The sequence below is a fragment of the Danio aesculapii genome, chromosome 23, assembly GCF_903798145.1.
Source record: "Danio aesculapii chromosome 23, fDanAes4.1, whole genome shotgun sequence".
Lineage (NCBI taxonomy): Eukaryota > Metazoa > Chordata > Actinopteri > Cypriniformes > Danionidae > Danio > Danio aesculapii.
The window spans coordinates 23,553,114-23,578,249 of NC_079457.1; the positions used below are offsets into that span (position 1 = coordinate 23,553,114).

At 35.4% G+C, this 25,136-nt stretch overlaps 3 protein-coding genes across 7 annotated transcripts in view; 2 read left to right on the forward strand and 1 right to left on the reverse strand.

Annotated features, from left to right (window-relative positions):
- nckap5l (NCK-associated protein 5-like) overlaps nt 1-25,136 on the reverse strand; it is a 57,903-nt gene that overhangs the window by 26,034 nt on the left and 6,733 nt on the right. Inside the window, exon 1 of one of the 3 annotated variants that reach the window (XM_056448681.1) lies at nt 9,933-9,977. The exons of the other annotated variants lie outside the window; for them this stretch is intronic. The gene's annotated coding sequence lies outside the window, so the exon portion shown is untranslated. Of the gene's footprint in view, nt 1-9,932; nt 9,978-25,136 lie in introns of those variants that run through there. 3 annotated transcript variants of the gene reach the window in all.
- LOC130216803 (uncharacterized) lies at nt 14,658-19,453 on the forward strand. 3 transcript variants are annotated; one of them, XM_056448684.1, is made up of 2 exons: nt 14,658-15,820; nt 19,003-19,453. In XM_056448684.1, exon 1 carries the CDS (start codon nt 14,921-14,923, stop codon nt 15,815-15,817), a length of 897 nt encoding a protein of 298 aa, XP_056304659.1. In that variant the 5' UTR covers nt 14,658-14,920; the 3' UTR covers nt 15,818-15,820; nt 19,003-19,453. The 3 variants fall into 3 exon arrangements, with proteins under 3 accessions (XP_056304659.1, XP_056304660.1, XP_056304661.1); XM_056448685.1 differs by having other exon boundaries at nt 19,011-19,453; XM_056448686.1 differs by lacking the exon at nt 19,003-19,453 and having other exon boundaries at nt 14,658-15,371; nt 15,431-16,010.
- On the forward strand, nt 16,020-17,260 carry LOC130216802 (uncharacterized). The gene has a single exon (XM_056448683.1). It carries the CDS (start codon nt 16,031-16,033, stop codon nt 17,201-17,203), a length of 1,173 nt encoding a protein of 390 aa, XP_056304658.1. The 5' UTR covers nt 16,020-16,030; the 3' UTR covers nt 17,204-17,260.

Below are 25,136 nucleotides of genomic sequence, written 5' to 3' on the forward strand. Positions count from 1 at the left end.
TACATAAAACACGTGTAGGACAAAATGACTAAAACCTAAACAAAATTAAATTACTATTACTAATTTAGTATATAAAACATTAGACAAAATATTAATGAAACATATATGCATATACATATTAAAATCACAATCCACAGTTCGAAACGGACCTGACCCGTGGATTAATGACCTTTTTTTAACCTGTAGGGTTAATCCAACATTTATAACAACTGCAGATAGATAGCCTCCTGTGTCATTCAAAACACATGTATGAAAGCATTTTGGCTTCCCTTTAAAATATAATGATGATGGAAAAACGTGGTGGGACCTAAATGCTTTCTTAGGCTATTAATTTGTGTTTTCTGTCACTGTTTGTTTAGCCTGCATTATTGCATTCAGTGTAAAGCTCAATTCAAACCCGCGCAACATGAATGATAAATGGTAATGAATTGCATAAGTTTATAATCCTTCGAAGTGCTGCATTCAAATCTATGTTTGATCGAGAGAGATTCAGTTTTTACACTTTTTCAGTTAGCTACAAATGATAAAAATAACAAAGAAGTACTGGGAGAACAGTTTATAGTTCAGATATAAACACTGATGTTTATGGTAAAGGTTAAAATTACAGTTTAATGGAACTTGACGCTGGTGAATGTTGTGGGAATCACATTGTTTAACCAACAGGTGGTGACAAACAACCATCAAACCATCATTGATTAAAAATAAATATGATCTGTTGTACAAGATGTTAGATTTCTATATTTAGTATTATCAGAAACAGTAGCAAAGATCATTTTTCGTATTGAATATTTTCCTTTTTTCAGCTGGTTCTTTCTCGATTTTTATTTCTATTACAGGTTCTAAGTTCTGTATGTTAAACCCAATGGTTTTTGCAGTAATATTTTTGTATAAATGGAAACCAAATGACATTTGTCTCCTCCCTTTTTTGCTGATCCGAAAAATGGTATGATCTGTGACTTAAAAACTGTAGCGTAATCTGAACCGTGAGATTTGTGATTCGTTTCACCCCTACTAAAACCTAAACGAAATTAAATTACTATTACTAATTTAGTATTTAAAAACTAATTAGACAAAATATTAAAACATATACAAATATGCACACATGCATACATAATAATAATAATAATATATATATTATTATATTATATAATTATAATAAAAAATATAAAAAATATATAATAATTAAATTTTTTTATAAAAAATCTATAATAATTAATAAAATAAAATCACACATACCAAAAAATTGAGACATTTATACATTTTAAAAGTTGTAATATACCCAGATTAAAGAGTTAATTTCACCAATGACTGAAATTGGATCTAGGGGTTAGGGTTATGATTAGGTTAGTCAGTTTTTTTTTGTTTTTAGAAATTAAATAGGGCATTTTATATATATATATATATATATATATATATATATATATATATATATATATATATATATATATATATATATATATATATATATATACATACACACACACATATATATAAATAAAATAATTAGCTCAATTACACATTTGACAAAGAGCCTCAACACTACCTTCATTGCAGGTACATATTTACTAGTAAACACAGAACAGATTTTAAGACTTTCATAAATCTTCGGCTAATAAAGAAACCCCTAAGCAATCAGAATAACAAAACTCTCACAGACACTAAAGCCTTATCTACATATCGGAGTGATATTATGGCTCCAGGGCTGATCCACAAGGCCGAAGTGCTGAAAAAACTCATCCCTGACCATGAATGAACATCAGATCATGCCCTCGGCAAACACCAACTCATATGTGCACGCCTGCAGGAAGAATCTCATGTGAAGAAACTGACCGGTGTCAGTATCTTCACACGAGATGACCAAATTGGATGAAATGACCCACATGCAATGGGGTCACATGTTGTCTTGGAGTCGACAGTAAAAGGGTGAGATCTTCCTGGACAAAGGCCCATTGTGATCCTTTAAACTCCACTTTCACGTCTCGAAACACCCATGAGGGATAGACTTACGGCATTACATACAACCGTCCCGATCCATAATGAGGCGCATTGTGACACGATGGGTCTTAAATGTCAGGAATCCGCTCTTATTGGGAGGTCGTCTCAGCTTTCCAATGTGTTACCAATTCACTAGTCAGCAGTGACATGCAAAGTGGAGCACACTTGAAAGCGTCTGTAAGCCCCAGGTGCCAAGTGACATTAACATGCTTGTAACAGTTCTGCCGAACTACATCTCCTTAAACACAGCTGGACGTTTGGCCCAATTAGAAAATCTCAAAGGAAGTAATGCAGGCAATTACATTTCATGACTGTTGATCAAGCCTGACTGAGCAATATATCTGGAGTGTTGCATAACTACAACAACATTGTGATTCGATAGAGCTGATTAGGGAATCGTGGATTCTGTGTGGGAGTCGATAAGGGAGGGATGATACTGAAATTTCCTGATAACCGAATTAGATTGCACAGATGCAGGGAAAATATTGGGAGTAGGGATATGGATTCATGTTATATAATAGACCAGCAGTAATTGGAGTTTTTTTATCATAATTTCTCAGCATTTTTTAATATTATAATTGATTTAATAGTACAATCGATCATATTTACAGTAGGATATTAAAACTATTGAAGGCAACTGGAGGCTTTCTACTTCAAAACTTATGTTTGTTTAAACTTTTGATTGCTGTTTCTTTGTAATTCATTTTGAAATGAATACTAGAATTATTATTTTAGAGATAGTTACATATATTGGTTTCTGTAATACAATGAAACAAAAATTATGAACTAGTAGTAGATGTAGTAGTAGTGAGGGCTGAGCGATTAATTGAAATTGCATCACAATCGCGATTTGAAACGTTGCGATAGCTAAATCGCAAAAGGCTGAAATATATAGATTATATTATTTCCCCCACACGGAGCAAATCCGTGACTGCCGTCTGTGTATGACAGTCTTACTAGCCAATTGAGTGAGCACACTTTCATTCTGCCCAATCAGAATTGTGCAACCGAACTTTGCGGAACGCCCACAATAAAACAAACAAACAGGAAAGCGCGGACAAGTGGGATGATGGTGTCTGCCGCTTCAGAAGCATTAACAGACAAATTAATATCAAAGATAAACAGCACGTCTGTAATATGGGAATATTTTGGTTTCAAAGTCACAGGCACTAAACAAAAACAGGTAATTTGTAATAGCGGTCACAGAATTGTTGCCACAGCACGTGGAAATATAACAACCAATACCTAAAAAAAGCACAACAGGCAGCTATATGAGGAGTGTCTTGCTAAAATGTTAACTGAAAGTATTGCCAGTGACACTTAATATAGTAGCTAATAACAGCAAAGTACAATTTCAGAGTTGTTTGCAGCTGTAAAACCATATGAAATAACATCACGAAGGCACCAGGAGATAACTAAAGCCATAACTCACCACCAGAAAAATGAGTGTGTAATTTCTGAATGTTTATAAACATATTTGAATAAAAGTTGGAGTTAATATCTTTTCAGTTCCTTTTTTAACTAACACTCACTGCATTTTAGCAGTAAGAAACTACGTTACAGAATATTTAGCTGAAGCTTGAATACAAAATTAAATTGCAAATCAAATTGAAATCACAATATCTTAAAAAAAAAAAAAAACACAATTAAATATTTTCCCTAAATCGCATAGTGTTGTTGTTGTTGTTGTTGTTGTTGTTATTATTATTATTATCTCAAAATAAAGGTATTTGATTATGTAAATAAAACCAAATACTATCAAAAAATTAAATCTTTTTAAGAATTTATGATCACACTTTTCATTTATTAACATGAACTAAGAATGAACAATACTTGTACAACATTTAATAATCATAGTTCATCAATATTCATTATTGCCCAATTCAAATCTAAAGTTGTGTTTGTTAACATTGTTACTGCACTGCGAGTTAACATGAACTAACTATGAACAACTTTACTTTCATTAATGAACAATAACAAAGACTAATAAATACAGTTCCTGTAGGGCTGAACAATATATCGTTTTAGGATCGATATCGCAATGCATGTATTTGCAATAGTCAACGCAGGATTAGTTTATTTATTAAAGATTAAAAGATAAGGATATTACTAAATATTGTTATCTTAAATTATTTATACAATGATGATTATGCTATTTTACATTTGATTGTTCACTTTCTGTACCTAAATACTGTTAGACTCAGAAAACCATTAAGCACTGTTTATTTTTTAATTTTGGATTGTTATGTATTATAATTTATGCAGATGCACTGCATAGAACAAGACTTGATTATCCCAGTCGATCTAAATTAACAAAATCTTTCCAAATAGGGCTATTCAAGTCATCTGGTAAAATTAAATTCATATCGAAATATATATCATAGCAAAACAAAATATTGCTATAGTATATATTTTTCCAATATTCCAATAATATATAACCTTATTTTAAATTGTTGTTAATTTTAACTTAATAAAAATGAAATTGCTACTAACTACAACATAACAAAACCTAATTTATCAAAAACAAATCAGCTTATTGGTACTGCCCTCAATTTTAACGTCGCCACATCCCTAATAACAGAATCCTCATGACAGACATTTGCCAGTGTTTGGTCCACTTCCATTTGCCAGCAGTTGGTCAATGACAAAGCATTTGGGCAGCTCAGGATTAAAGGAATAAATCAGGCTCATGGCAAAAAAGCCCCCATTGAGAGTGAGACAGCTTAATGGGCGGTAATGTGCTGAACTCCATGTGAGGTGGAGGCGCTGATCCACCTTTTTGAAATGTGACACTGGTTTGGGGGGGAAGGAGGGGTAGAACGACACTGTGCTAAACTGACCCGTCTTTCTGTCCCATGGGGAACACGTCTTCTGTATTACAACAACAATTACGCAGTGGTAAACACAGAAAATTATTATGACTTTATTCATTAAACAGTGACTTTACCACGCATTATTTATTCTCAAAGATGGAAAGCAGATCCATTTGAGAATCTGTGTGAACACTTAAATCTAAATATACCATACAAGAACAAACAACATTCAAACACCAATGCAAACTTATTTTAAATGGTTGCAATTTACATGTTTTTTTATACCTTTCATAATCAGAGTAGTTGTCACATTTGCATTGTCATGAAACATCTTCAGTTTTTAATCCTTTCAGTGTTATTATTTCTTGTTACAACAATCAAACTGTCACAGACGTATGGGGTGACAGGTTATGGATTGCATATAAACACTGATGTTTATGGTTCAGATTAAAATCACTGTGTGAAATCAACTTCCTGCTTTATATGAAGGTAGTATCACTTACAGAGTTACGCCAATCCAAAAGTGTATTTGTCGCTGAACTATTCATTCGAGAGATTTAAAAAAATGCTGATTCATCTATGAAACATGATGTCTGTATGAGTCAGTTACTGAATCCTTATTCAAATTAATCTATCAACTTTGTAATATGTTTTTTTTAAATAGGCATTAACACAAGAAATTTGAAGCAGACATTTTGACTGTTTTTAAATTGTGTAATTGATTAAACTTGGACCCATAGACCCATACCGTGTTTTACAATTCTATCCCGCTATCATGCCGTAAAGGTATTTTCCCGTATTTTTAATCAAAGGGTGGCAATAAACATTAAAAAGCCAATCCTCCCTATACGCAACCTATACCGCCAAACCACCAGGGGACGCCTCTTGCTCTTAAACATGAATTTATTCTGTGCTTTCATCTTCATTTTAGTTCATGTAAGCGGTGCGTGACTGTCAGACGCACTCCATATTGATAAACAGATGCTGTTTCCCAAATGGATTCTGTACATGCTATTAGAAGCGGAGCAAAAGTAAATACTCTGGGTTCTGGGTGCGTGTTTGAACAAACGCATACACATGTCGATCTTGATAGGTTTTCTTTTAAACACAACACATATTTGTCTTAAATAAGCATAAACAGTTAGGAAAGCAGTTAACGATTCAATTTCTTTATAATAGCTAATAATTTTGATAGGCTAAACAGTTTAATTTATTTGCAGCTTTTTCTAACGTAACGTGGACTATTTATTATATCCTTTTTAAATAATCTTTATAATATTAAAACATATTACTGATAGTTTCAGCTATTTATTTACAATGAAAGAGCTATAGATGAACATATTTAGTAGTTTGGGGATTTTGAATCTTTATTTTCACACCCCAATGCTGACAGGTATGTATAGACACCATATATATTCATAAATGAGTATTTAACTCTAAAAATTGTTATTGTATAAAAATGATTAACCACAAAAGAATTCTGACCGTTTTTTACAGTGAATGGCCATAACGATCAAATCGCATTTCGGCGTCCACTAGAGGTGTGAACCTACTCTAGACTTACGGTTCGGTTACGATGATCATGCTGATTTGGTTCAATTCGATATCTCGGTGCATCATGGTGCACTGATGATGCTTTCCATACACAATTTTATATTTTACTTCACAGCACTAGAGTTCTTGGATTAAAATGTATAATTTATAAGTATATTTTCTGTGCATTTGTATTACAATTTTGTCCCTTAATACAAGCAGTCAGATAAATGATGTAGATTTAATTAGACCTGGTCAAAGAAAACACTCTTTTTGAATGTATCAAACAAAACTCAAGTACATGCAGAGAACAACACGAGCATTTATATAGCAAATAAGCAAACGTAAATGTTTTCCCGCTTGCTTTTTGACCATTGTCAAGCGCCTATGATCGGTCACCCGCTCAACAGAAAGGGCTGCGATTGGCTCTAACGCTCTGGCGCTGTTCACCCAGGAGTAACACTGACGGAGTGACAATGGCGATCACAGCTGATTCATGATGGTGGAGAAAACTCACTCTGCAGACACACGCTCGTGTCTGGATCCACAAGTAACAGCCGAGAGGAGAGGAAAATGTGCAGAGTTTCTGCGTTTTTTAAGCAATTGAAGCTTTTTAATTACTCACGCTCACCTCCCTCACCATTGTAAACTACAGCAATATAGTGTGTATGAGATAAATGACGTCAGTAAGTAATAACCGGTTGGGATCTATTACTGAACCGATACCGAATTGTCCGCATCTGCATCGCGGTGCACGAAGGAAACTATTAATTGTTTAGCGTCCACTACATTTCCCCTTGCCTCTGAATAAGTGTGCCTCAGATGCCTAGCAACTTCCTGTAAACAAAATGGCCCTTTTTACAGCAAAAACATAACTTAACTTTATACATGTCTTTCAAAACAACGTTTTACTGTAGTGAAGCCTCTATAACTCATAGATAACTCTGTAACTCGTACCAATTATAAGATACATTACAAAATAGATCATATTTTAGGGTAAAGACTTCATAAAATATGATGACAGACATTCAAAGATTTACTCTACAATCTTTATAGAAGCTTCAAAAAGATGAAAACAAAAGTTTAATTCGCTAAAGTCCTAAATGAACGGTGCTGTGTTCAAAAACTAAAATGGTGTACATTTTAATACACTTAACTAATTGCAGCAAATAAAATGCTGTCAGAATCTCTAGTAAATGACTTGCTATTTTCTTAAGCTGTCTATTCAGTATCACCGAAGGCTCTTGATCTCTATTTGAAACCAAATGAATAAAAATAGTGATTCTCAGTTTATCCAGAATCATGCAGCTCTAAAACACGGCGAGACAAAATAACCCTCCTGACAAAGCAAATCTGACTCGGAGGTCACAAATGCAAGAGCAAACGCTGCATCTACTGGACAAGGACATCTGGTAAAGCCAAAGCGGAATAATCTTGCAGTCATGGTAACCACCTTGACTAAATGTCACGCCGGCTACTGTATTGGCTACGCTCACAAAACAAAGAAGAGGGAGGGGGAAACGGGATTGAGTTCCATTGATAAACAAAGAAAAAAGGCACACATGTATCAGTCCTGGAGAAACGCTCTTCCATTGTAAAATAAACAGTTCAGCATAATAAAACAGTGGGCTTTACGCTTAGTTTAAAGGCTGGCATGTGAGTTGTGCAGGCCGAGCTGGTGTCCCCGTGCCGGCATTGCAGTAAAATGCAGTGAAGCCTGGCTTTCAGCAGACTGCAGAGCCAGTGAACATGGACACAGCCACTAAACATCTGGACACCAGGCGTAGGGGCTTAGAGCGAATGCCCTCCGGCACCTTCCAGCTGGGCCGACCCAGCATTTCAGCTCCCTATACCTCTTTTGTTCAGCCGCATGTGACCGCAAGTCCACTTAGAAACGCAAGAATGCATATTTAAGCTGTATTAATGTGTTCTGCATGTGCATTTGTGCTGTTGTTAATCCTCTGTGCTATATAAAAAAAAGATATGCATACATACATGCATACATACATACATACATACATACATACATACATACATACATACATACATACATAACGTCTGTCTGTATTGACCTCATTCTGTAATTAGAAGTGGCTCATTTTTGCAATTGTTTCAGAAATTCCAATTCAGTCGGCTATGGAGAAATGACTACAAATCGGCAGAAAACGGTCAAACTGCTTGCTCTACAATCAAGTTTGTTCATAATTTTAGCCAAAAAGAATATTAACATAATAAGAAAATATCAGTTTGCAATATCAAGCAGCATAACAAGCAGTTTTTAACCTCTAAAAATAAATGGAAGTGAATGAGAGAGGAAGTTGAGCCAAAATAATTCCAATGGCTGCTCATACGTGAAGAATAAGGTCAATAATGTTGGATGATATGTTGGTTTTATAGAATGTTTTGATTTCGTTTTATAAACAATTATATATCAGGTAATATAGATGTTATCCATATAAAACAATTTGATATGAGTGCTCATCAGATTGAAAGATATATGAGGACAGAGTGAGCTGCTGTGAGGAAAGTGCATAATCTGATTTATCCTAAACATGAGTCATGCTGTATATAAAGGGCTTAACATGTGAGATACAGCTAACGTGCGTTTTAGGCGGTTTTCCACATCAGAGGAGCTACTTGTGTAATTTAATACATTAGATTTTTTTTCCATAGCTTGTAACTTACATTTCACAGGTATGTTCTCCATCTGTAAATGTTAGAAACACGTGAATAACATTTACATTTTTCGGTCAGATACATGAGCCTTCTGCATGCGAGTTTTAGCTAAACTTTAACTTAGGTTAACTTTTTTTTTTGTAAAGGGACTACTGTAATCAAGATTTCCGATGTGCGTTTAGGCTGTAATATTATGTGATTTAAATCTTTTTTTTTTGCACATAATGGTTACACTGATTCATAACCTTTTCAATGAACATTGTTTCATTGGACAACATTGAGCAGAAAAAAAGAAAAAAAAAGAAAAGAAAATATAGTAAATCAAATACAGATTTTATTTCCAAATACAGATATGTTTCCTAACCCTTTATTTTTTAATTGAAGATACTTACGTTCAATGATTTGTTTAACTGTAAAACACCACAATTTATGTTTAAAGCTAGGAATAAATTACTTCCGAAATGCATACAAAAGTTTTTTGAAGAAAGGCGAGGGGGATATAATCTGAGAGAAGAACAAAATTTTAAGATTTAAGATTTAAATTTTAATATTGACCTGTAAAAAATATAAATATAAATATATTAAAAAAAAAAAATAAAAATAATATATATATATATATATATATATATATATATATATATATATATATATATATATATAAACTGCTTTTATTACAGCAAAACAAAAAAATAAATAAAACCGTCCATACGAAATGTGAAAAAAAAAATCCGTGTAAAAATATCCTTTCTCTGTTAAACATCACACAGAAAAAGAAAAAAAAAAGATCAACTAATTTACTGCAATATTCCACAAAAATACAGCAATATTATTTCAATATCAAGTTTTACTCAATACATGGCAACTTAAAGTTAAAAAAAATTTACAGAATGCATCAAATTCACTGAGGTAACTTACACAAAATTGGTGATGAAACACAAGCGTCTTGTGCCTTCGCTGTATTGCTTTCTCTGACATGGACTGGGCACCAAACTATGTTGACAGAGTTTCCAAGTATTAGGAAAACTTTGAATAATGTCATGGAGTTCATTCATGAGGTTCTGTGAACAACACACAGTATGTCCAAGCACACATGCACTTTGGTCAGAGCCGTAATAATGCGATTAAGGTATGCATTTACATGACTGGTATTAGCCAATACAATCAGCCTATGCTAAATATTTGAATGTAATTGCAGCACATATGGTAATGAGCTTAATTACATCAATTTGATAGAATTATGTTTGATTTAAGTAAAGTTTAAATGTAATATTGACAATCTCAACACAGCAGAGATGCTGATGTTCACGTTTACAGTTTAACTATAATCCCTATAAGATCGTAGCTGTACTGTGCATTGTGCACAGTGTCCATATTCATCTATGTAAAACACACCAAAACAACATTAACATTACACCTGACACTGTAAAAAAAGCTCATTCCCAGTCACCAGACTTTTCTGACAGGGTATTCGAGTGTCATCGAGTGTCAGAATGTTGTAGGACTGCTGTACAGGAGTTATGATTATGGATTATAGATCGCGAAATTTAGCGGTTTTTATTTTAACGTTTTTTTTAACATGACGGTAAAACACGAACGCAGTTATGAATGTAAAAAAACATGTGCTTGTTTGTTGTAAAAGTTCATAATAATGATAAAAAATACTAAATTGTGGATCTCCTTACTTACGGGTGCAACTGTGGCTGGTGTATTCTGGGAAATTTTCTTACCCCTTGGTTTCGAGTGTGGTCTTGAAAAATCTTCATTCGAAGGGCTATTCACCCCTTCCCCTTAGCCCTACACCTTCAGGCTAGAGAGAATTGAGACACCCCTACCCCTTCACGTGAACGTGCAAAACGAGGGGTAAGGAGTAGAATTGGCATTGGACCTAAGAATATAGATACTTTACTATCACATGATTCAGACTGGATTGGAGCATAAAAAACTTGATCAGATCATCCTGACTCTTATTAAAGATTTTCACATTGGTTTTTATTAATAAACAGTGTTTTTTTGTTTGTTTGTTTACATTATGAAACAAAAAAAGCCTTAATAATGTGTTCGGTGTGTAGTTTTGTACAGCGATAAATGCTCAATAGACAAAATTTGTTATGGTGCCTAAATTAAACTACCACATTGGTTTGAAACTGCTATTAATGACTATTACATTTGTATCTATATGTTTAAATAAACAGTGAAGGTTTTTAAAACTTGCATTAATGAGAATTAGATTAAATTTTAGTTCCTCTACTTGTACCCATAGTTTACATAGAAATACAAGAAAACAAATGTAAGCTTATTAATATGTTCTGGGAATATTTTCATACTACTATTAATGTACACAACATACATACTACAATTCCGTCATCCAAAAACCATTGTGATGGGAAAATAGTTTCATTTTGTAGATTTTTTAGATCATGTCTTGTTTCATTTACCTTATGACGGCCACATGTGTTCAGCACATACTTTTACTCTGCCATTAATCCTCTATGCTACATAAATACATACATTCTGTCAGCCAATAATGCTACAATGCCTAAATTAACATACATTAGCCAAAATTAAGTGGCAGATTGATCTGACAGTGACACAAACCTAAATTGTATAAATCAAATAATTTGTTATGAAACACAGATAATCTCATTTGCTCGGCAGAGTGACCACAGTCCACTTTTGAATCACAAGAACGCATATTTAATCCGTATTAATGTGTTCACTGTGTACTTTTGTCCTGCCATTAATCCTCTGTGCTACACAAATTCGTGAATTTTGTAGGACAAAAAAGATTGCAAAGATAAAAGACCACTCTTATGGGACAGATTGATAATGTGGGTGTTTTAAAAGAAGTGACCCCATCGCAGGGCAGGATGCGTATTTAACATAAACATAACATACATCAGCTTTGGTAAGCCTCTCAAGGGAATAGTTGGCGTAATTAACGGGCTAAAGGTCACAGGACCCTAAACCACCACCGCTTTCATTTCCAGAGAAAAAAAGAAGGGAATGAAAGCACGTGAGGCCATTTTCCCGGCTTTCAAACAGGGTGGTGGTGGTGTGGCTTTTCAAAGGGGGTTGGTGACTATAGCCTCTTTGTGCCAGAGAAAAGCGAGCTCTGCCATATCAAGTGTATGGCGCTGTACAAATGCCCCACTCTATGCCATTGACGATGAGGTTTGTTTGACTCTCGCTGCTGCCCCACCAAGTTCGTGGACATTTATCCCCTCTCTCCCCAAACAGGATGTGCCATTGACCTGGTTTGCTTGAATTGATTAAGGCCACATTCCAAAGCATATTTCCGCTGAGTAAAGCTATGAATCGAATGTTTGTTGCAGCTGAAGACTGGCATACTGTGAGAAACCAAAGCAAATGTTTGCTTCGCTTTTTTTTTTCTGCAGTGTGAACGCGAAGCAAAATAAATCCATATATTATTGCAATGGTGCGTTACTTTCACTAGGTCACCGCTGATAGGTTCTCTAAGCAGCACTGTTTAGTGCAAAAGATTCTGTTACTGACTAAGTACACAGGAAAGAAAGAGGAATGCAGGCGTGACAAACCCACTATAATAATATATACACTAGTGTGTACGGGTCAGTGACATATAAGGGTGTCTACGACATGTGGGTTAGTGTAATATACATATAGTGTAAAAGATTTTCTTTAATGAATATTTTTGTTCTTAATTGAAGTAAAGCTTTAATTAAACATGTAAATATTACATGATTTTTTTCAGATGCTCTAAAATTTTTGTCAAAATAATTTAAATGTTTAAGAATAGAAGTTGCCTAAATAATTATTAACTAATATCTTCAACTAAATAAATTGAAGTTACGAAAACTAAAAATCTAAACAGAAAGAGAACAAATTGACCAACTTAAAAGTAAAAAGGAAGACAGTGAAATGAAAACTAAATTTAAAAAATATACTATATAAAAATGTAAACAAAGATGCTTGGTTCCACACAATTCCTTTATGTTGTCCCAACACAAATCCAACACAAAAGCTAAGGTAATCATTTTAAAAATTTAAGAGGTTTGAACATAAAACAAATGAGTTGTCCCAAAAAAAAAAACTTTAGTAGGTCGAACAAGTCATTTTTTGAGTGTAGTTAGATCGATAGATTCACTGCAATGGACAAGAATGGACCCTTTTCACAAGCCTGTTATGACGCTTTTAATGGTCATCAGCATCTTAAATCCTTGAAAGTTTTTAATATATATATATATATATATATATATATATATATATATATATATATATATATATATATATATTATATATATATATATATATATATATATATATATATATATATATATATAAAATAATTATATATATATATATATATAAAATAATTATATATATATATATATATATATATATATATATATATATATATATATATATATATATATATATATATATATATATATATATATATATATATATATATATATATGTATATATATGTATATATATGTATATATATATATATATATGTATATATATATATATATATATATATATATATATATATATATATATATATATATATATATATATGTATATATATGTATATATATGTATATATATGTATGTATGTATGTATGTATATATATGTATGTATGTATGTATGTATGTATGTATGTACGTATGTATGTATGTATATATTTAATTTAAAAAAAACATACACAGATTCAAAGAGAACCACAGGTTAACAGGGAGATTGCTAAAGACCAGATTTTGCTTTAAACTGGACTGACTGAATATCTACTATTAAATATCTACTATTCAAAAATATACAGACAAATGTAAAATACAGCAAAACAACCTTAATCTGTTGAAATGCATCGATCTGATGGCGGTTGAGTTTGCAGCTGGACATTGATTGGGAGATCAGAGACAGGAATAGTGAACAGCTTCGCCAGAGCACGTCTGAATCTCATATGAAAGTTTATTTTACATTCTACGATAGAAACACTATTGACCCTCGCTAGAGCCTCCTGTATGGGTCTACGTCCGTTATAAAACACTCACAGGACATTAATTTGGACAACTAAGTGGATAAATTAAATAGTTCACACAAAAATATACAAAGAGAGACTTTCACTTACACTTCATGCATAGCTTGTGAATGAACAAACTTGCGTGTACTAGTTGCAGACGGGATCATGAGGCTTTCAGGTCATTTGTACTGAGTTTAAAGCAATCAGAGAACAGGAGTGCAGTACTTTGATCATTTTAACATAGCATATTAATGATTAGATCCAAAAATTATATAATATTGAGAGTTCATTTTAAGCTATCTCACAGCCCACCTGCAGGATCGCCACAGCCCACCGGTTGAGAATCACTGGTGTAGTGTACTTTGTGTTTATGCTTGGTCTTTCTTTGGTGCTGTTAAAACCACCACATCAAACCTGCAGCTCTTTTATGAAATTATAGTAAATCACATTTTAAATCGCAATTTCATTTTGTTCTCCAAATCGTGCCACCCCAAATGACTGTATTTTCTAGATGTCCAACACACATTTTACTACCTAAACTTTGCCATAAAAAGTCAAAATATTTGATAATTTTACAAACATTTCATACTTTAACGAATACACAATAAAAAAAAAAACAAGTGGTCTCTGCTTCGCTGCGTTTGTTTGGAGTTTAGATTCGCAATTTACATTTTTATCTTAAAATACCTCCTCATTCACTAAATATTTATCTCTCCTACTTGGGGTGAACAATCCCCTAACACACTCATACAAACAAATCTACTTTTAAACGTTCTGTCTCTCGAGCATCCGCTTGGTGTTTGTAGCTTTAGCCTGCTAGCACCGCTGGTCAGCTAAAGCTACCAACCCCTTTCACTCATTTATTTTCTCACTTTCTGGCTTTGCTCTTCACCTTGTACAATGTCGCTTGCGTGTCTGTCCTTGAGTGCAGGAGAGGCATCGATGGAGGCGCTGGAGCTGGAGCTGGAAGCGGTGGAGTCCCAGATTCGCTCGCTGGAGACGAAGCGAGAGGGCATCAGGGCTCTGCTCTTAACCCGTACTCGCTCGTCTGAGGTAAGTGTCCGATACAACGACAATCTCCCAGTTTCTTCAACCCCGCGTGTTTCTCTGTCCAGGCCCAGCGCACCGAGGACGCGGTGCACCCAGGCGTCGTTCACGCCGACTCCCGGCTACCACGGCCCCTGGGTGCAACCGCGTAAGGTGCTTGCCAGGTCCCGGGGCAGAACGTCTCCTCCTCCGGTGTTCGAGATCCCCACGGAGAACCGCTTCGCCCCTCTCCGCGAGACGGGTCGCGATGTTGCCATCATTGGCGACTCAATCGTCCGCCACGTCCGCTCCACTTCCTCCAAAGGTAACAAAGTACGCACTTTCTGCTTCCCTGGTGCCCGAGTTAAGAATATTTCTGCACAGATACCTACTATCCTGAGCGCTGCCGAGAGCCTCGGTGCCGCCGTCCTCCACGTGGGGACGAACGACACCGGGCTCCGGCAGACGGAGATCCTGAAGAAGGACTTCAGGAGCCTGATCGAGACGGTTCGACGCACTTCGCCCGCCACGCAGATCATCGTTTCTGGACCGCTTCCTACCTACCGCCGAGGAAATGAAAGGTTCAGTAGACTTTTTGCTCTGAATGAATGGCTATTAACATGGTGTGAAGAACAGAAATTGCTCTTTGCCAATAACTGGAATCTTTTCTGGGAGCGTCCTAGGCTTTTCCGCGCTGATGGGCTGCACCCCAGTCGAGCTGGAGCTGAACTCCTGTCGGACAACATCACCAGAATACTTCGCTCTATCTGACTAGTAAGTAAAAATTCACAAAACTCACAATTTAGCCACACAGACGCCTATTCGTCCCACATAAATAACAGTAATGCATACCTAACTAACCACATAGAGACTGTGTCTGTTCCTCGTATTATTAGATCAAGAAACAAACGTACTGTGTGCTCCAAAAATAATCTATTAAGAATTAAACCAGAAAAAACACGAAAAAGTGAAAATACAAATTTCATGAAGCTTGGTCTCCTAAACATCAGGTCACTAGCACCTAAAGCACTTATCATAAATGAAATAATAACAGATAACAATCTTAATGCACTCTGTCTTACTGAAACCTGGCTGAAACAAAATGACTATATTAGTTTAAATGAGGCAACTCCTCCAGGATTCTTATATAAACATGAGGCTCGTCAAACTGGTCGTGGTGGTGGAGTTGCGTCAATCTTTAGTGATATTCTTAATGTTAATCAGAGAAACGGACTTATGTTTAGCTCCTTTGAAGTACTAGCGCTTAATGTTGTCCTTCCAAACACTATGCAAAAACCTATGTTATCTCTCGCTCTAATCACCATATATAGACCTCCAGGACCCTATGTCAATTTTCTAAAAGAATTTTCTGATTTTATCTCTGACTTACTAGTTAAAACTGATAAAATACTAATTGTAGGAGACTTTAACATCCACATAGATGACGCTAACGACACGTTAGGGCTCGCGTTTACGGACTTGCTGGTCTCACTAGGAATAAAGCAAAATGTTATTGGTCCAACTCATCGCCTAAAGCATACACTAGATCTAATTCTGTCTTATGGAATTGAGGTCACTGATGTAGACATTATACCACAAAGTGATGATATTACAGACCACTACCTCTTACTATATAAGCTGTGTTTACCTGAAATTAGCAGATCCGCTCCGATATATCGTCCTAGTAGAACTATTGTTCCGTCCACTAAAGATGAATTTATAAATAACTTACCTGATCTTTCTCTACTTCGAAATGCACCCGCAAACGCAAATGACCTTGATGTAGTAACCAGCAGTATGGATGCCATCTTTACTAGCACTTTAAATACTGTGGCACCCATCAAACTAAAAAAGACTAGAGAGAATAAAACTACACCGTGGTATAATAGTCATACCCGCGCTCTCAAAACAGCAACCCGTGCCCTGGAACGTAAATGGAAAAAAACTAATTTAGAAGTCTTTAGAATTGCATACAAAGACAGTATGTCCAGCTATAGGAGGGCTTTAAAATCTGCCAGGGCTGAGCACCTCCGCAAACTGATAGAAAATAATCAAAACAATCCTAGATTCTTATTTAACACCATCGCTAAATTAACAAATAATCGGTCATCTTTGGAACAAAACGTTCCACCGCAATTAGTAGTGATGACTTCATGAATTTTTTCAGTGATAAAATAGAAGGCTTTAGACAGAAAATAGGAGATATTAAACTTTCTGCACCGCCTTATACTTCAGATCCAGTAAACACGCCTCTGAATCTAAATAACCTACAGTGCTTTAAAATCATAGAACAGGAAGAGCTAGACAAAATTATAAATAGCTCTAAATCAGCTACGTGTATATTGGACCCAATTCCAACAAAGTTACTGAAAGAATGCTACCTGTTATAGGAGAACCTCTTCTTAACATTATCAACTCTTCTTTATCTTTAGGCCATGTTCCAAATCCCTACAAGTTAGCTGTTATTAAACCTATTATTAAGAAACCACAACTGGAACCCAGCAACTTAGCTAATTATAGGCCTATTTCAAACCTTCCATTTATATCTAAAATACTAGAAAAAGTTGTTTCTGCTCAATTATGCTCCTTTCTGCAGACCAACAATGTTTTTGAAGTGTTTCAGTCAGGTTTCAGAGCTCATCACAGTACAGAAACTGCATTAGTGAAAATAACCAACGATTTACTCTTAGCTGCTGACCAAGGGTGCATCTCGCTATTAGTTCTACTCGATCTTAGTGCGGCATTTGACACCATTGACCATGGTATCCTTATTAATCGCTTAAAGTCTACAGGTGTCCAAGGACAGGCCCTACAATGGTTTAAGTCATACTTATCTGACCGTTACCAGTTTGTAAATATAAATGGACAGCCTTCACAAATCAGCCCAGTAAAATACGGGGTGCCTCAAGGATCAGTTTTAGGCCCTTTACTGTTTACAATATACATGCTACCCCTGGGAGACATTATTAGAAGACATGGGATCAGCTTTCACTGCTATGCAGATGATACTCAATTATATATTTCAACTAAACCTGACGAGACGTCTAATCTGTCCAAGCTAACTGAGTGTATTAAAGATGTTAAAGACTGGATGACCAACAATTATCTTCTCTTAAACTCAGACAAAACAGAATTATTACTTATTGGGCCTAAATCCTGTACACAGCAGATCTCACAACTCGATCTACAATTAGAGGGATACAAAGTTAGCGTTAGTTCTACTATAAAAGATCTGGGTGTCATATTAGACAGCAATTTAACTTTTAAAAATCATATTTCCCATGTCACAAAAACTGCTTTCTTTCATCTGAGAAATATAGCTAAGTTACGAAGTATGCTATCCATCTCAGATGCAGAAAAGCTAGTCCATGCTTTTATGACTTCTAGGCTGGACTACTGTAATGCTCTGTTTGCTGGCTGCCCAGCATCCTCTATTAACAAACTTCAATTAGTACAAAATGCAGCTGCCAGAGTTCTAACCAGGTCTAGAAAATTTGATCACATCACCCCAATTTTATCCTCCTTACACTGGCTGCCTGTTAAGTTTCGTATTGAATTTAAAATATTGCTTCTTACATATAAAGCTCTAAATAATCTAGCTCCTGCTTATCTAACCAATCTTCTGTCTCGCTACAATCCAACTCGCTCTTTAAGATCTCAAAACTCAGGACTTCTGGTAGTACCTAGAATAGCAAAGTCGAGTAAAGGAGGTCGAGCCTTCTCATTTATAGCTCCTAAACTCTGGAATAGCCTTCCTGATAACGTCCGAGGCTCAGACACACTCTCCCAATTCAAAACTAGATTAAAGACCTATCTGTTCAGTAAAGCATACACTTAGTGCACCACTTAGGGGGCTTCCACACAGGTTATGCATCTTGCTGATATACACTGTGAACATCAGCTACGCTAATTATTTTCTTTATTCTCCATTTCCACCTGGGGATACTCTTCCCGAGGCCCTCAGACTATGCAGAGTCACTGATTCGATCCAAGACCAACGACGAGATGATCCCAAGGTTTCCATATCCTGGACCAGGCCGAATCCTGAGCAGCTACTGCGATGGTCATGGAAGAGTGGAGAACATGAGACTGTTTCCTATGACGCTCCAGAGACAGACGAGTCTTCGCTGAGGCCAGCTTCCAGCCTCCGCCACTGAGACTGCAGCTCTGCACAAGACGTTTGGCCAGCGGAGAAATTAAAATGGTCGTGCCCAACTGAGCCTGGTTTCTCTCAAGGTTTTTTTTTCTTCACTTCCGCCTTTAGTGAAGTTTTTTTTCCCTCTCCGCTGTCGCCACTGGCTTGCATGGTTCAGGATCTGTAGAGCTGCGCATCGTTGGATTTGCTCTTCAATATTTGGACTCTCAGTAGTGATTATTAAACCACACTGAACTGAGCTAAACTGAACTGAACTTAAACACTACAAACTGAACTACACTGTTCCTATTTACTGTGACCTTTTATGTGAAGCTGCTTTGACACAATCTACATTGTATAAGCGCTATACAAATAAAGGTGAATTGAATTGAATTGAATCTCTCTCCATATATATCAATGTGTAAAATACAGATATGGATGTGCAGGAAATCCTTACTGTGCACCTCCAAAAACACAACAAAGACTGGAGGAGGAGAAAACTGCAAGAGTAATTGCTCTCATCCAAATTTCTGCAGTGTTTGTGAAAACAGTAGTAATGTCTTGAGGAGATGGCAGCCCACTCCCCTGCTGTGTATACGGCATATCTTTCCAGCATCCCAGAGTAATTGATGAGTTTTCTACATTTATATGATCCCCCAATCCATAACCATGGTAACTGTTTCGCCAGGGAGCCGGTGAGGGGAAACGCGCCAGCGGGGGAAACTGATAACAGACATGGCCGTCCCGACTCAGCATGGGTAAACCCAGAGCCTGCGTGTCTGAAGGGACTTTAAAAGATACTTTGTGCCAACGCTGGCCCATCAGCACACTTTTTAGCCTTTTATGTTTACAAGAAAGATGCTGCTGCAATGACGCTCTCTGTTTTCTCACACTAATGCAGGACTATTGGGCCCCAATCAGGCCGTCCGGTTATACAGAGGCTCTTACTGCCAAAGAGCCACTGCCAAAGGTCCAATTTCATGCCTCAGCCTTAATTGTTCAAAGAGGCTTGTTTAGATGACCGAACACAGCATGAAGAAGAACTGTGCAAGCTAGAGACTCCGGTTTCACATTTAAAATTAAATTAAGGAACAGTTCACTTCCCTACATTTCTAAGGTGGTTCCTCATGCAACAAGGACAAACACAAGCATAAACACTTTCTGCTTAACTATAATTAAAGATGTGCTGCTATGAAACTGGCTGATACTGATGATAATCAACAACTCTTTATATTTGGAAGCAGCTGACCAATACACACTTGAAGTCAGAATTATTAGCCCCCCTTTGAATTTTTTTTCTTCTTCAAATATTTCCCAAATAATGTTTAACAGAGCAAGGAAATTTTTACTGCATGTCAGATAATATCCAGAAGAAAAAGTCTTATTTGTTTTATTTCGGCTTGAATAAAAGCTTTTTTTTAATTTTTTAAGAACCATTTAAAGGACAAAATTATTATCCCCTTTAAGCTATTTTTTCTTCGATAGTCTACAGAACAAACCATCGTTATACAATAACTTGCCTAATTACCCTAACCTGCCTAGTTAACCTAATTAACCCAGGTATGCCTTTAAATGTCACTTTAAGCTGTATAGAAGTGTCTTGAAAAATATCTAGTCAAATATTATTTACTGTCATCATGGCAAAGATAAAATAAATCAGTTATCAAAAATGAGTTATTAAAACTATTATGTTTAGAAATGTGACAAAAAAAATCTTCTCTCCGTTACACAGAAATTGGGGGGAAAAAATAAATGGGGGGGGGGGGCAGGGCTAATAACTCAGGGGGTTTAATAATTCTGACTTTACTGTATTGGTCCATGAATATAGATCTTGATGTGACTTTTTGTGGAAATTAACAGGCACATAAATATAAATCTTGAAGTGGATTTTTAAAAGCCATATTACAAAATCAAATCTCAGCTAACACTTTAAATGCTTAACTGCAAAAATAAAAAAAACCTCTCAAATTTGTATTTTTACAGTGAAATCTCTAATATCTAAAAAAACAAATTAGCAAAATAAAATTAGCGTTCCTAATTTGCTATTTAGATCCCTTTAGCCCAGGGGTCACCAAACTTGTTCCTGGAGGGCCGGTTTCCTGCAGATTTTAGCTCCAACCCAAATCAAACACACCTAAACAAGCTAATCAAGGTCTTACTAGGTATAATTGAAACACCCAGCCAGGTGTGTTGGAGCTAAATCCTGCAGGGACACCGGCCCTCCAGGACAGAGATTGGTGACCTCTGCTTTAGCCTTTCACAATAGGCATGAACATTTACATAAAGACTACTTTAATAAAAAAAAAAAGAAAAGTGTCTATACTTTTTGGTTGCTCATTTTTAAAACTGAAAACGAAATCTTTAAAAGGTGCCCTATTACAGTATGCCTCTTTTTAGAATATGTAAAATAAGTTTCTGATGTCCCTATAATGTGTGTGTGTGCGTGTGGGCGTGTGTGTGTGCAAGTGTGTGTGTGGTTTCCGCTCAAAATACCTAGCAGATCTCTTTTTGATAACTCTTTCAAACGGTCTGTTATAGGTTCTGAATTTTGCCATTTTCGTGACTAGCGCTTTAAATTTAAATGAGATTTTGCTCCCAGCCAGATGGTGAAGCTCCAAATGCCTATGCCTCAGTAGTTATGTTTCCATCCACCTTTTTTATGCGCATTCTGGATATGTGCATAAAAAATGGTAGATGAAAACGTCAAGATGCGCATAAATTTAGAAAATGTGCATAAAAACATAAGCACTTAACTGAGTAGGATAAACTTCTTATTCAATAAGAAAAGATGAGCATAAACTACGATGGAAACATTTTACTTTACTTTCTTTCAGCTAGAATAAAAGCAGTTTTTAGTTTTTTTAAAAACCATTTTTAGGTCAAAATTATTAGCCCCTTTAAGCTATATTTTTTCGATTGTCAACAGAACAAACCATCGTTATATAATAACTTGCCTAATTACACTAACCTGCCTAGTTAAACTATTTAACCTAGTTAAGCCTTTAAATGTCACTTTAAGCTGTACAGAAGTGTCTTGAAAAATATCTAGTCAAATATTATTTACTGTCATCATGGCAAAGATAAAATAAATCAGTTATTAGAAATGAGTTATTAAAACTGTTATGTTTAGAAATGTGTTGAAAACAAATCTCTCCATATAAACAGGGGGGCTAATAATTCTGACTTCAATTGTACATATATTCAGTCTATAGACAATCTGGGTACTTGACAACCAAAACAACAATGCTGGACTACAGTTGTTTAGTGTTCTTTTCAAACTGATATTGTCAGCTACTGGCCTGGATTTATTGGACATGTGCTGGTTTGGGATATATGTGAACATTAAATGTTTTGACAACATTTCATTTTACTTACATTGTTATTATTTAAACATTCCCTCATAATGGGAAAAAAACATCCAAAATACAAATGTAATTATTTATTTTATTGCACTTAAATCATCTACATTTTTAGATTTTAAATAAAATACAAATCACAAAAGGACTTCTTTTGTCCTTGCACTTGCACCCTTAAAAGTAATATTCCTATTATTGGCTTAATTTAAGTCCTAAAAAATATTTATTAATTACAACAGCCATACATGTAATCAAAACCAAACAAGAATTTGTAAGCTCTTTGTCCAATGCTCAGATTTCTGTTCTTGAAATGTATGCAAATTAGTGCATATTTAATTACACAATCCCTCATTTGCATCAACGCATAACATTTAAAAAATCTTGCAGTCCAAAAAAAATGTTAGCAATTCTAATGCAATCAATCAACTGGGGAAATATGTTTATATACTAGCTCTTTTTTTAGCCTATTCTCCTATGATGTCTTGCCCTTAAGCTGCACTGAATAACAAATCAAGAGACATAAACCTTTCAACGACACGCATTAAAGCCGGGGGGCCGAATCTGCAAGATATCACTTCTAAATTTTCCCACAGCCCTCTGTGTGATTTCATTCCTTTATCAGATGTTTCACAGGGGTTTTGTTTGTACGTGGCTCATGTGGCTCTGCTTTGTGATAGCAGCTGATCAGCGTCTCTGCCGTGCACCAGGATCAGGTGGCCAAGCACCAATCTCCCCCACCCCTACCCCAAACCATTTCTGGGCTCCAGTCCATGGAATAACATCATGAGCCACAACCTGGAAAAACAACGAAGCGCACTGTTCGCAAGCTACAACATAGCAGAGTAACAACTTCAGGCCATGTGGGAGTTGTAATGTGTTGAAATGCATTGCTGTGCTGTGACAGATAGCATCTTACTTAAATATGTAGCTATGGGAACAATAGCTGCGTGACAGAGATTTCATACAGGAATGCAAACTTAACTGGTTTATCGTGAGTCAGAAGATTTCTACAGAATTTGCTATATTTATTAGTACTGAGTCAGTAATTGCACAAGGAAATAATGTAGGATGCACTGATATGATTACTGTGCACTGCAAAAAAATAAATCCGTAAAATTTACGGTAAAAAAACGGCAGCTGTGATTGCTAGTATTTTACTGTTAAAAATACGGTACAAACCGTAAAAGTAATTCTCAATTTTTATGGTAAACTACCGTATTTCATTAATTTATAGAGGTTATATATCTGTATTTTGAAATACTAACATCTACACATCATTTCTTACACAGATAGACACGTTAACACAGCCATATGCAGGTGGTGATGAGAAAGTTACATAATGAACCAATGCTCATAAGCAGGGAAAGATCGAAGCAGTGTCATTCACACAGCTAATAAACACTAGTATGGTAACACGTATAAAATTAAAGTCATGACACAAACATTGTTTATCAACATTAGATCTAACATAAATCTCTAATGTACATAACTGATGGGAAAACAACTAAAAAGATCCTTAGTAATGTCAACAACAAGCATAAAAAATGATGTGCCATGCAGGGAATTCTGGGAAAGTCAATTTACGGTTATTCGCCGTATATATTAAGGAAACATACCGTTAACCAGGTTACGGATTTTTACTGTAGCATTTTTACAGTTTTTACCGTTAAAATCACAGCTGTTTTTACAGTGTGGCTGATAAACTATATACAGTATATGCATAAATATAAATAATTACATAAATGTTCTGTGCTTGATTACAAAAACAAAACAAAAAGATTGGGTTTTCTGCAGATGCAGAGATGCACCAATATGGGACCAATAACTAAGATGGATAACAATAACAATTGGAAACAAACAGTGGACAACAGATATTGTTTTAAAATAGGGAAGTTTCAATCGAACGGTCAGAGATCGGTATCGGGCGATAATCACATTTCATGACTCCAACGGTACTCGCTGATCTGGCCGACTTCATGAACTGATCACAACTGTTTGTTTACGAGTTTAGAAGCAGAGGACACATCAGAACTGAAATCTTTTTACATATCAGAACTGAATGTTCTGTGTTTTCATTCAAGTTCATTATATACTGGCTGGAAATATTAGGGAAATAAAAAAAAATAACTTTTTTTTTACTTATATTATTATAATATTTAATAATATAACTTACAGTAATATACGTATTGTAATAAGCAAAAGTTTATGGACCTATTTCCTTTTAGTAAAGAAGTAGTGGATTTATAGGTGTGAATTTTAACTCCATATGCATCAAATATGTGCTCCAAACTTCATGTTGAATTCTTCCATGATTTGCAATGTTTCCAAATTGCTTTATTAGTGATATTTCTTGTCATTTTTTAAAATCTATTTTATTCTGTAAAGTGGCTCCTGACCAGGACATGTCCACACTTAATGGTTAAGTATCTTGAGTATCATACTTGGACTGAAAATGTGCTTTATGCAGTATAAAGCTTGAAGCATCAGAATCGGTACTCGGTATCGGCCGATCACCGTGACAAGGAATCAGTACTCTGTATCGGCTGTAAAAATCCTGATCGGAGCATCCATATTTTAAAACCTTAACTCTAGAGAACTA